This window comes from Pyxicephalus adspersus, chromosome 12, assembly GCF_032062135.1.
Source record: "Pyxicephalus adspersus chromosome 12, UCB_Pads_2.0, whole genome shotgun sequence".
NCBI lineage: Eukaryota > Metazoa > Chordata > Amphibia > Anura > Pyxicephalidae > Pyxicephalus > Pyxicephalus adspersus.
This window is the reverse complement of record NC_092869.1, coordinates 11,519,880-11,532,649: the sequence shown is the minus strand read 5'-3', so window position 1 is coordinate 11,532,649 and position 12,770 is coordinate 11,519,880. Positions and strand designations below refer to the sequence as shown.

At 37.6% G+C, this 12,770-nt stretch overlaps 1 protein-coding gene across 2 annotated transcripts in view; it reads left to right on the top strand.

The window, feature by feature from the left end:
* The first annotated feature begins 291 nt into the window (after positions 1 to 291).
* PLA2G4F (phospholipase A2 group IVF) overlaps positions 292 to 12,770 on the top strand; it is a 29,887-nt gene continuing 17,408 nt past the window's right edge. Inside the window, exons 1-6 of one of the 2 annotated variants that reach the window (XM_072428452.1) lie at positions 292 to 425; positions 4,476 to 4,548; positions 5,808 to 5,944; positions 9,151 to 9,279; positions 10,199 to 10,239; positions 10,665 to 10,707. In XM_072428452.1, the coding sequence (XP_072284553.1) occupies positions 306 to 425; positions 4,476 to 4,548; positions 5,808 to 5,944; positions 9,151 to 9,279; positions 10,199 to 10,239; positions 10,665 to 10,707 (543 nt within the window). In that variant the 5' untranslated portion in view covers positions 292 to 305. Of the gene's footprint in view, positions 426 to 4,256; positions 4,369 to 4,475; positions 4,549 to 5,807; positions 5,945 to 9,150; positions 9,280 to 10,198; positions 10,240 to 10,664; positions 10,708 to 12,770 lie in introns of those variants that run through there. The other variant, XM_072428454.1, reaches the window with a different exon arrangement.

Here is a 12,770-nt window from a genome sequence, read left to right as displayed (position 1 = left end):
CTATTTCAACTGATCCTTAACCGTTCAGTCCCCACAAAAAGACGAAGCAAACCAAAACTTGGGACAAATGTAGCTCATATTCTGCACCAAACTACAGACATATCCTGACCTGCTGCCACATTTTTTTTTCACATAGACATAGCAAATAATCAGGGAAACGCCTCTGTCAGGCATCTGGTCCACCCATTTACCTGTAATTGAATGTGTCAGTCATGTAGAAGCTACGCCTTGTTCCCAGTGTGCCCTGCCTCCATGTAATAGACACACACAGCAAACTCCGTCTAACCTGGTCTCTGGAAGGAATAATGTTTCGAGCAGCTGCTAGCAGCCTACCTGGCATTTCATTGCCTGCATTAGCTGCTGTATTTTGGTGGAAAAAAGAGAAAAGGAAGGAGAGGCTTGGACCAAGGCCGAAAAGCTGGAGGGTGAGTGCCAGGGGCAAAATGCCATTAGCAGAGGCCATTAGGGACATTAGAAAGGTTATTGGTTATGTGCACTGGTAACATTTAATGGCGGTCATAATTATACAACAAAGAGCAATAGAGTACAAGGAATATTGCCCTGTTTTGACATTGCCAGATTGTCCCTAATTAATGCTATTTTCTCATGGAATGAGAAAGTAAGTTGGGGTAACATTAGGATTATTACATACATCTGCATATTTGACATTCTGATTGATTTACTGATTTTGTGGGCAATCAATGTGTCTGAATGAACCATATCTACACTCATGTTTCCAGTTTTGAATAGAGCGGGGAAGGATTTTAACAGGTTTTTCTGCAGTTGGAGAGATTCGTTTATTTCCTGTATCATAAATACCTGTGCCAGCTCAGAAACTGAGGAACCTCTCCAACCACAACACAGACAGGTGTAAAATGCTTCTTGAAATTGAGTTGGAAATTGCTAGAACTTCTGTCACTTATACTTGTTGAAAGTGTTGCAGATTTCTCTTGCTTCCTCTCTGATAAAAGGTTCTTGCAGAACAGGAAGTGAAGAAAAATTTCCCCTACAGATCCCTAATGAGTTGTAAAATCTGATAGAGATTTGAACCTCCTACCTATAAAAAAGTTTTGATTACACATTTTTTGTAAGATTGCAATGCACAAGCATATTCTACCTAGGTTTCCACCAGTGATATTTGTTGTTCTCTAAATCAGTCATTGTCACAGATTGTCACCTGAACCAAGGAGGACACAGCGGGGTGCTCCTCGCTCATCCTTTCTCCATAGAACTGAACAGCATTGTAGGTACCATACTCATTTGTTCTCATTTCAATGGAAACAATGCTCCAGTCCTTGAGGGCCACCAACAGGTCTGCATTTTTAAATACACATCTTCTAGCTCTTTGTAAACCTTATCTTACTAAATGTACTACTAAAAGTGCTGAAGTTGGACAATTCTGCTCTAAATAGTTACTTTATACTCAATCATGTGTCAGATTTTTTGATAAGAAGGTTTTGAATTATCCTTCACTTTTTTAAGGATAGGAAAATAATTAAGTGGTTATATTTAAACAGGTGTAATGCAGGCAAGCAGATCCACTGGGCATTTTATGCTCAACTCACACATCTGATCAATTTTCAAATTAGTAATCAACCAGTTGGAATTCCAGGAACGCCATACTGAGGCTGCGTATACAGGTCAAATAATTGTCCCCTTTACATGCTCATCTTGGGCGCGAATCTGACGTGTACAGAGGTTACTCGACGACGTTCATCAGTCTGCCACAGCAGATCCATGAGCGATGATTAGGAACAACCATTATACATGTCAATGAATGAGTGCACAGCAGGGTGCCACTAGTCCTCCGCTCTCTTTAGAACAGAACAGGCACTGTGTACAGTGCTCATTTATTTATCTGTCAGCGGAAATGATCATAAAAGATTGTTTGCTGCCACAAAAAATGTGTAAAATATTCTAGCTTACCGATCATTTTTTCTGGATAGAAAAGATTAGAATGTTGATTGGATGCACTGGATTGTTTGTACACACGATACAACTTTAACTACAACTGCTATTTACTATTATCTCCGATCTATCCACAACCAATTGAAACCTGTTTGTTCCGGTCCTTACACTTAAGTGCACAGCACCATTGAAATTGAGAATGCTGATACTTCCTGATTGTAACCAGTAATATTTTAAATTAGCAAGCTATCACTAAAATTAAATTATCTTATTTGTGTGGATTTGTTAAGACAATACTGCATACAAAAGGTGAACATAAAAAAAAACTATTTATTTAGAAGACAAAATGTGTTACCAGAGCTTTGGTAACTGTATACAAGAAAAGAAAGTATTAACACTGGAATGTAAATAGATCACAATATTTGCTTTATTACAATTGCATGCCGGTTAGTACTTGCCATCTTGAGGACATGGTGTGGATTTTGATAAAAGATCTGAGGGACTTTTTTAAAAACAAGTTTGAGCTGAAAACAGCAATTTGTATGTACCAGTATAAACATTTAATTTAGTTCTATAATAGATTTGGATAACAGTCATATGATTGTGCAACTGTTGTATGATTGTAAAATTCCTTATAGCACATATGCATTGTGATGTCATTCATTTTAAATGGCATTCCAACACACGTGTGTTGTAAAATGCCACAACACATAGGGATGTATTTATAAAGAAGTGAATCTGACACATTGAAACTGAGGGAATGTAAACAGACTCCATAAAAGTGTGTGTATGTATATGTGTGTGTGTGTGTGTATGTGTGTATATATATATTTAACTATATATATATAACTATATATATATATATATATATATATATATATATATATATATATTATGACCCAAGACAAACATTTTTTTTCACAATAGATGAAGGTGTAGTTTTTGATGGCAACATTTACTCCGAAACTTTAGCACAAAGCATTTCATGTAACACACAGGTACGGCTTATTCTTACTTTATGTTGACAATTCCCAAACAAATACTGCCAAGACGGTGTCTAACATCTCAAAGACATGAGGCTCCTGCCAAGATCAACATTGGCTACTCTATCTCCAATCATATTTACTGTACAAAGTCACAAATTACTCTGTTCCTGTCATGCATTTAAAATAGGTTGGTATTTTCATAGAAAAGGAATGTAGCAAAAATAATTTATATATATATAGTACAGTAAATAAATAGTATAGTTTAGGACAGTATATATATATAATTTTACAGTATATACATACACACATTTTTATTTGTGCACTTTAAACAGATTCCTAAAATGTTATTTAGTTCCAAAGACACTTACAGGTAGCTTGCACAAGATATCCTTATTGTTCCCTACTATCTTTTAACAGTAGTAGATTATTGTCTATGTGGCTTTACAAAAGTATATGTACTTTGATTAAATACCAAATTTGCAGCTTTCATTAAAGTATTATCCAGGTATCTTGCATTAAAGTGGAACTAAAGTTCAGCTTTGAAAATTAGCGACCGGACAGGTCTTTATTGCAGAGAGCGGTGATTCTTCTGCAATAAAACACACTTATTTGCCTGACCGCTATTTTCATTTGTCAAAAAATGCTTCCTCTGTGCCTACTGGGGCTGAATGAAGTCCAACATACCTAAAAGGAGGGAGGACAGGTGAAAAAATTGGGAACAGGCAGGTAAGGTTTTTATTTCAGAAGGGACATCACCTGTCATTCTGCAATAAAGAACATGCTTGGTTGTATTTTTTTATTTTTTCATTTTTGTAGTCCAACTTTAAAGGTAACTTCCTGCAATGGGATGAAAATGGCCTGTCTCCCAGTTGTGTTCCTATATTGCCACCTTACCACATGGGCTTGTGATGGAAGCTACAAGTTAGGAAAGAAAAATATAAGTTCACTCAATTATTTTAATAAACTGTCAGTGAGGTGCTCACAGGGAAGGGCAATTAGTCATCTATAACAAAACAATAAAAGCACTGTGGGCTCAACATTCACTTGAAGTCAGAGAATAAACCTAACACCACCTAATCTGCCTGTCATTTTGCTGTATCCTGTCAACGTGTTTGTTGTTATCACATGGGCCTGAAGCAAAACTCATTGACTCATTGCGCGTCTTTCTTCCACAGTCCAAGGCCCTGTACAGAATGTCCAATGGACATCAGATGATTGTGGCTGGAAATGGTAATTTGTGGTAGTTTCCAGTGACAGATGAACGAAAGAGTGGTGTACACACATCGCTGTTCTGCTTTATGGAAAGGGGGGGAGGGGGAGAGAGACAACCCGCTGTGCTCTCCTCCATAGAAGTGAACAGCGGTCATTCCTGATGGGTCATTCAGCAATCTGTGTCTTCAAGGGCAGAAAAATATCTGTTGATCTGCTGATCTAACACCTAGCATTGCAGCTTCCATCGGACTTCATTTATCAAGTAAGAACTGCCTGCTTTGCCAAAACCAATTGCTTGATAACCTCCTGGAAAAAAATATGTGATGTTGCAAAGCACAAGTTAACTATAAAAATGATTTTTTTTTTCAGAAAGAAATTCATCCTTATTACAATTTGAGTGTGAGCGTGCTAAGAGCTCGACACATACATGGCGCAGACATGCGTAAGTCATTTTTCTTTCATTGATTGATTCATATTAAAGCCAATCCTGAATGAATATATATGCAAAGAGACATGTTTTATTCCTTCCTTTATCTCTAGGTAAATTTGCCCCTTAAAGTAATTGTGACTACATAATTCACAATGGATAAGGCATACATGTAAAAGAAATCCGTAAATACTATATTGGTGGATGAAGCTCTGATCATAAGAAATCTTCAACTGAAGTCCGCACTTGCAGAAACATCAATCACCTTCATTCCCTGCAGCTCTTACCGATTCCTCATTTTGGCCAACGCATAATTAATTTATTTTCTATGTAAAGGTCAAAGGGAACAATCAAAAGAGCTGCAGGGGACAAATGATAGTGACAATCTCGAAATTCTAGGTTTCACTGTAGACTACAATGGAACATTTCTGATCAGCATTCAGAGGAATGTGTAGAAGGAAACTTTAGTATTTGATAACTTAGTTTGTGGTTTCAGTACCTCTGTAGAGGGCTTCTACCACCAAAGAACGGGGACTTTCCTAAACTAGGGGAAAAAGAAAAGGCAATACATTTCAAGATTCTCAAAGAGACCACTACAAATGTCTTCAAGTTTTTTTTTTAAAGGATGCTATAGCATAATCAAGGTTGAACAGTCAGCACTTTTTGGGGGCAAACACCCTTTAGGCTAATAGTTTAACTACAACAGTGGACTCACATTAAAAAACTAACTAAAAACAATTGGCAGCAACTCTGTTAGAACTTTACTCTTTAAGGCAGCATGCAAGGTATTCCTGGCCACGTCTCACCAATTTTTTCTTCCCTATTGTCCTATACAGTAACAGTATAGGTTGCATGGGCAATACCTCCAGCCCTGACTTGAACATTCTATTGCCTTGCTGGTGGTCCAATGTTAAATTGTCAACCATTTAAGATCATTTAAGATCAATGTAGCTAAAACCAAGTCTTTGGTACATCAATAATTATGTTTCAGTGACAACAATGCATAATCGTTCAATAGTTGTATTACAAAATTATGGAGTATATACCAGGTGTTGGCCTGTAAACTGTCATCATCGGACTTGCCTAGAGAGAGGTCTCCAACAGGGGACTCCCAAGAGAGGACAAAACAATCTAGGGATTCCTCTCAATCCATTTGGAGTAATCCATATTGGAACAATATAAAACAGTTTTGGTTAATATACTGAAATAATTTTGAATATATTGATAAAGTAAAGAACCTGTTATTGAATGTTTCCCTTGTTGTCTGCCTCCAGTTTCAGATGCAGATTGCTATGTTCAGCTACAACTCCCCACTGCATCCCCAGTTCCTTCTCGAACAAAGGTCGTTTACAATTCCAGTGACCCCGAGTGGCATGAAACCTTTCACTATCGTATTCATGGAGCAATAAAGGTGAGAGTTATTTAAATGTATCACCTGGAGCCTCAATAATGGAATAAAATGAATTTTGCAGTTAGGAAAGAAACTTGTAATGAGGTTACATACATGAATGTCAGTGCAACATGAAGATAAAATTGGGTCAAAACACAAATACTTATGCTATAATATTTTCGGATCAGTTGCTAATTAAAAGCAACATCTAACAATTCATAATGTAAACATGATTATACAATTGTATATTAACCCATACAGCAGAGAGGCGTTAAAACTGTAGAAACAGTATTTTTGATGAGGCATATACACTTTTAGGGCTTCATTTATGAAACAGTGAATCTTGAGTTCTATGAAACTTTTAACTGTTGGCCATTGAAATACATGGACCTGGAAAATTCTCACCAGGGAATGTTTGAGGGAATGCCTGGTTTCCTTTTTTATATATAGATCCCTTAGAATTTCTTGTATGTGTTTTAATAAGGAAAAGCATGTGGATAGAATGCTGAGGAATAAACTGTGAAATGCCTTAGGAAAATTTGGAGAATATTTGCAGCATATATACATCCATTTAATTTGAGAAATTTGTCAAGCTGTGCAAGATGCCTGAGGCTGTCAGACATTACAGAATAAAATCAACTCAAAGCAATCATTGCAGATCCTTTCTCCAGACCATTAATGTCAGCCAAATTCTTCCCATAGGATTATATGTGCATTGAACATATTGTTTGCATGTTATTTACCTGTAAAAGCCTCCCATGTGTAGGTTATCCAAAAGCCCTGGGACTAGGAACCCTTGCTGACCTTGTGTGCTTTCTGTCATCCGAGCGTGATTCAATTACCTCCACTTGAAAATAGTCAAAATTGCTGACAGTTTTCTGCAGTTGCAAATGTGTCAAGTATGGGCATGCTCATTCCTGTTTGTTCTGTACCAGTCTTCCTGCTACTTCTCTGGCAAATTCTGTGTGTGCTCAAAGTAAACTAGAAAGAAAATGCTTTGAATTTTGGGAAGCCCATGTTACCTCTTAAAGCAGCACCCTTGTCCCATGTTGTGGGGTTTCCATGCTTCAAAATGGACATAAAAGCTAGAAAGAGCTGCCAGCACTAAACATCATGGGAAGGGAGAGACCAAACAAGATATTCTGTTTTATACTGTTGCAGAAATCAAGGAAAGGGCAACTGTAAATACAATTTTTTTAAATCAGTATTCTTCAAAGCTATAATACATGGAACATCAAAGTATGCAGCTGGTGAAATAATAAAACCTCCTCTCTATTGCAATTTTAATGTCAGGCCATATGTTTAAAAATACAGATTGTTTGTAAGTGGTATTTTAAAGCCAACTGATATATGGGCTGATGTCCACAGAATTCTTTGGTTTACCACTATGCTCATTTCCAAAAGGTTTTGATGATGTCACCCTATGTGCCAGCTGACTTTATTTAATTATATATAAATAATTAAATATAATTATGTATTTTATTAAAGTTTATATCTCTAAAGCTACGTACACATGTCCAATGGTTCTCGCCCGATAATCGGCTCAGGGCCGATATCGGACGACAATCTTGCGTGTGTACAGCACCCATCGTCCCAATGACCATCCTGGCGGATCCATGGATGATGAACGATCTTAATGCAAGGGAAGGGGGAAAGCACGCAATGGGGTGCTGCTCCGTCATTCCCCCCCCCCCTCCCCTCTCCATAGAGAGAACAGTGCTCTATGTACAGTGCTCGTTCATGCATCGTGCAGTCCTTAGTCATTGGAATGGATCGGGAAAGATCCTTTCCAACAACAATAATTGCATGTGTATGCAGCTTAGGATTCTAATTATTGTAAAGCCGTGCATTTCCATTTATGTTGACAATGTAAAAAATCTATGACTTGTGCCAGTGTTAGCACATATTGCCTTCCCTTACTGCAGTATGCCTACCGGTATATCTAGTCCTTTAGTTGTCACTTATCATGCTTGTCAAAGCTCTTGCTGCCTCTAAAGCTGCGTACACACTGCCAATTTTTGTCGCTGGAAAGGATCTTTCACGATCCTTTCCAACGACAAGGGAGTGCACGATGCATGAACGGTGCTGTACATACAGCACCGTTCATGCTCTATGGAGAGGGGAGGGGGAGAGCGACGGAGCGGCACCCTGCTGCGCGCTCTCCCCTTCACTTTCATTACGATCGGCTGTCGTCCATCGTCCGTGGATCCGGCAGGTCGGTCGTCCGGACGATGGACGACACCGACTGTACACACGGCAGATTTTCGCTCGATAATTGGGCGATGATGATTATCGGGCGATAAAAATCTGACGTGTGTACGTAGCTTTAGTCTTATCCAATTTTAAAAGTTGATTCACCCAGTGTCAGTAGTCAGTCAGGGTTTTGCTTTCTAACACACATTCCTAAAACTCAGCTGATTTTCTAATATAAGTAAAATATTTAACATATCTTCAACCTAATATAATTAAAAATATTAAAAAATATTATCTATTGCTAGAAAAAAATGAGACCTGAGAGTGGCAATAAAACAGTGAATTAAAAAAAGTACACTCAGTTTACCTACAGGAAGTTCAGATATCCCAGGCCATCACGTAAGCCAAATAGGGATTTTTGGAAGGAACAGTGACTTATTAAAGCTTTCCAAGACTGGAGAAGATATACTTTCATCAGAGAACCTGGGTGATCCAGCAAACCTGGAATTCCTAAAAGTAATTTGCTATTTGTTAGCAAATATTTTCAATCCAGAACCGGAACAATTCCAGAATTGTTGGATCACCAAGGTTCACTAATGAAAATGTATCTCTTCTAGCCTTGGGGAGCTTTAATAAATCAGGTCCATTTTGTCTACTTCTTGCACCACCAATCTCAATCAAATGTTGGAGGAATGATTGAAATGTATTAGTGCTGCCATATCTTAGTACTGACTTGAAGTGGCACACAGTGTCCAGAGACAGTTAGACTTGGCCAGACCGGTGTGACACCCATTTATTATTACAGTTGCAGAAATAGTAGAATTATGTGAGCCTTAACTTTAAACCTGACTGTTGCCTAGACCAGCGAACTGTGAGTCCAAATGTTTATGTTGACTAGGCTAGGAATTCCCTGGCAGGCTAGCCTTCCATAATTACAACAAATAATTTTGCATCAATACAAAGTACTACTAATATATTTTTCAATGCATTTTTTTTGCAATATAGCTAATTTCTATCTTGTGTTTGATTTGCAGAATATACTGGAGCTAACTCTATATGATCGGGATGTAGTGATGGATGATGAACTTTATTCCATTATATTTGATGTAGGAAACATCAAACCTGGACACACCAAAAAGGAAACTTTTAAACTCAGTCCCAAGGTGTGTATGCACACTCAGAGTTTGTACCATTTCCCACCAAAGTTTTAACTATTCAAACCAATAATAATGAAGAACACGTGAATTATAAATATTTTTTGCGCTCTGAGTTTGTGTTTCATCAATGCAGACCCTACTTCATTGCTAGGATCTTCTCTGTCCCCATATTCCTATTTGTTACACTAAATCACAGGGCTGGAGAGGATTTGATATGTTTAGGGAAATAAATGGTTCCATAACTTTCCTTTAATTCTATGTTACCACTATCAACATAGTATGTTGCTCCATGCTCCTGTCATATTACATTTGGTACAGTAGTTTAAACCTAGCTGAGAGTGTTATATTGTACAATGCATTACAATATATAACTTGCGCTATTGTATAATAATACCCCTTCCAGCATAGTATAATATACTCCATGCTGAAGCATACCGTGCGGTTTTAGGGGTTAAAGGTAATGTACAGCCCCGGAAGCTTATGTTATATAATATTGAGTCATACCATAAATAACAATAGGGTAATAATATGTTGTGCTGCCAATGCCAATTCTGCAGCAAATAATACAATAAATAATGCTGGAGGTTGCAGCAAATATTAGAATGCTGGGGGTGAATTAAGGCTTAAGGTGTAACATGTGTTAAGTGAGTGATGGCACCAAGTTTTTTTTTTCTATAGGCTCCTGACATGTAAACCTGGTTCTGGTTGTATTATCTTCAATCCATTCATTCATTTTGGATTTGTATCATGTTCACTATTCATGTACCACTCCAAGAACACACAATGATAAATGGCTACATTACTTTGAATTATTCTAAAAGAAGAATTTAGTTGCAGTGGAAATATATTGTTTAAATTCTTTATATATGTAGATTTAGATATGTTACAAGGCTCACTATTGACACATTATTGTTTGCTTACATAGGACAAGGGTGTGTTAGAGGTCGAGTTCCGCCTAGAAGAAAGGTAAAAATTAAACTGTAATGACTTTATATTCAACTAATTGTAGTGGCTGTAAATTGGCTGTAAGAGCTGAACAATACTAAAATTCAAGAAAAGATGGAAGCCTGTATTTAAACAAAAAAATAAATTTGTTGTTTCGTACACATTGCTTTAGCAAACTTAAGGGATGGATTTATATCTCTTGGTTATACCTTCGCTATGCTATTTATTGTGACTCACATTTTATGGGTAAGTCACACAATGCAGGCTGTGATGTGGATTCTTGAAGCCAGTGGATTGCAAAGCAAATTTGTAAAGAGCAATACTGTTTTTTTTAATGTTGTGTAGGTATAGACCGTAAAGACTTAGTAGGTTGCTTTGTTTTATCATAAATGTAATCCATTTGCTTTTTTTTTTTTTTGTTTTAACTTTACTTTTATTAATTTTAGCGAAGAACCACCAGCTGAAATCGTTACCAATGGTGTTTTAGTGGTGAGTCTGTTTATATGTGCGTGTGTATGTATGAATGTGTGTGTGTGTGTATATATATATATATTTACTGTATTACCTTACTGTGGTTATATCCTATTGTTTTTATAGCTTTTCTCATTTTTTTTTACCCCAGGGAACCCTTAAAATTATTTTAAGTTCTTAATGAACCCCTGCTAGAATTAATTCATCGATGGTCAGCAAACTTTCCTTTATACATTGGTGGTCATAATGCCACCCTTATAGCCTGCTACAAGTATTATTGGTGTCATGCTGCTGCCTCTGCCAGTTGGCATTTCACCCAAAACTATGCAGGGGTCTTCGGATGGGACGTCAATCAGCGCCAGCTCAAGGAACCCTGGGGTTACAGTGATTCCTGGTGCAAAATTACTGGTTTATAGAGGAAACATAGGCACTAAATGAATGACCCAGTCCGTACTGGAATGTACATTTAACATTATCTATTATATTATACATTATCTATTTGGTGTTGAAATTAGTCCTATGCTCCAGCGGCAGGACATGTCTTGGGCCTGCTGGGCATTGGAATTCTTTAAAAATGTTTTGCAAACACCTCTGGTACTTTTGTAATATATGATTAGCTTTAAAAATATAAAAGTCTACACAGTGCACACGGTGACTTAAAAAAATATAATTTAATTAGGGGATTGCTTATGTCTTCTAATATGGGAGAATTAAACTAAAAGGATAGTTGGAAGGCAAAAAGGTAAGATGGGCTAAAGGTGGGTAGATATCTCCTCAAAAACAACAACATGAACATTTTGATGAAATCTGTGAACAAAAACCCAGTGGGACTTATCAAATGCTTACAATAGCTAATGGGCAGAACAGCTGGCACTCTGGTCTGGATTGGGGTTCCAGGTTTAAACCTCAACCACTACCTATTTGGAATTTGTATGTTATCTCTGTGTTGGTAATTTGGCTTTCCCTTAAAAAAGCCAATAGATTGTTATATGACCTGTGACTATGGTAGGGACATAAGATTTTGCGTTCCTCTGGGAACAGTTAGTTACATGGCAATCTACTTTGTAAAGCTCCAGGTAAATGTGGTAGTATTTTATAAATGCATAATTATTAAACAACTTTCACTTTTCCTGCATCCTTGCAACTGCTTGCTTTTAATTCTCCTGAAAACAGAAAGCTGTCATATCACCCACAAGTGATGCTGAGCCCTAATGAATAAAACAATTAAATCCAATGAATGAAAAAAGTGGGCCAGGGACAGTAAAGCTGCGTATACACTTGCAATAATTAACGTTGGAAACTAACGACCGATCGCCCTATATTCGTTAAAAAAAGTGCACGACGCAGACGAACGAGGATTGTCTCTGGAAACTAATGACCGTCCCAGTGGATCTGATTGAGCGACGATCGTTCTATTGTGTGTACGGTCATTCAGTGATCATGGATGTTTCTGCAGTACACTTTCCCCAGTATACGTCACTTCCTGCATCGTTCAAACGATCGTATCCAGCGTGTGTACATTATGTGGGTTATATTGATTGGATATATATGGATTGTGCACAATACGATCGTTCAAAATAATTGTTAGTCGTTCATTTTCTAACGATAACTATTACAAATGTGTACATGGCTTTAGGCCACATGGAAAGGGAGAGATGATGCTAAATGTCTTCTAATGCACACTATAGGAAATTAACAATGTAAAGAATAAGCAAGAGAGAAAAAGAGGCTAAAGACTACTTCTCCTGACATCATGACTTTGTCAGTCACTTGCAACCTGCAGTGTCATTATCAGAGGTTGTCTCCAAGATATTTAGTGCTTGGAGATTCATTGTGCTGCTTGAAGATTCATTGTGCTGCCTTGAGTTTATCAGTAGGCAAAATAATAGCTTACTGTCATACATCTTAAAGACAAAGAATGGGAGTTAAGACTAAATGAAATAGGCAGCTTAGACACAATGCCCCTGATTCATCATTGAAATCCGCGATCGCGGGAAGCGCGATAATACGCGCGACCCGCGATCGCGGATTACCGCGGTCCGGGACTCGAGTGCGCGCGTCCACTCGCATCCTGAATCTGC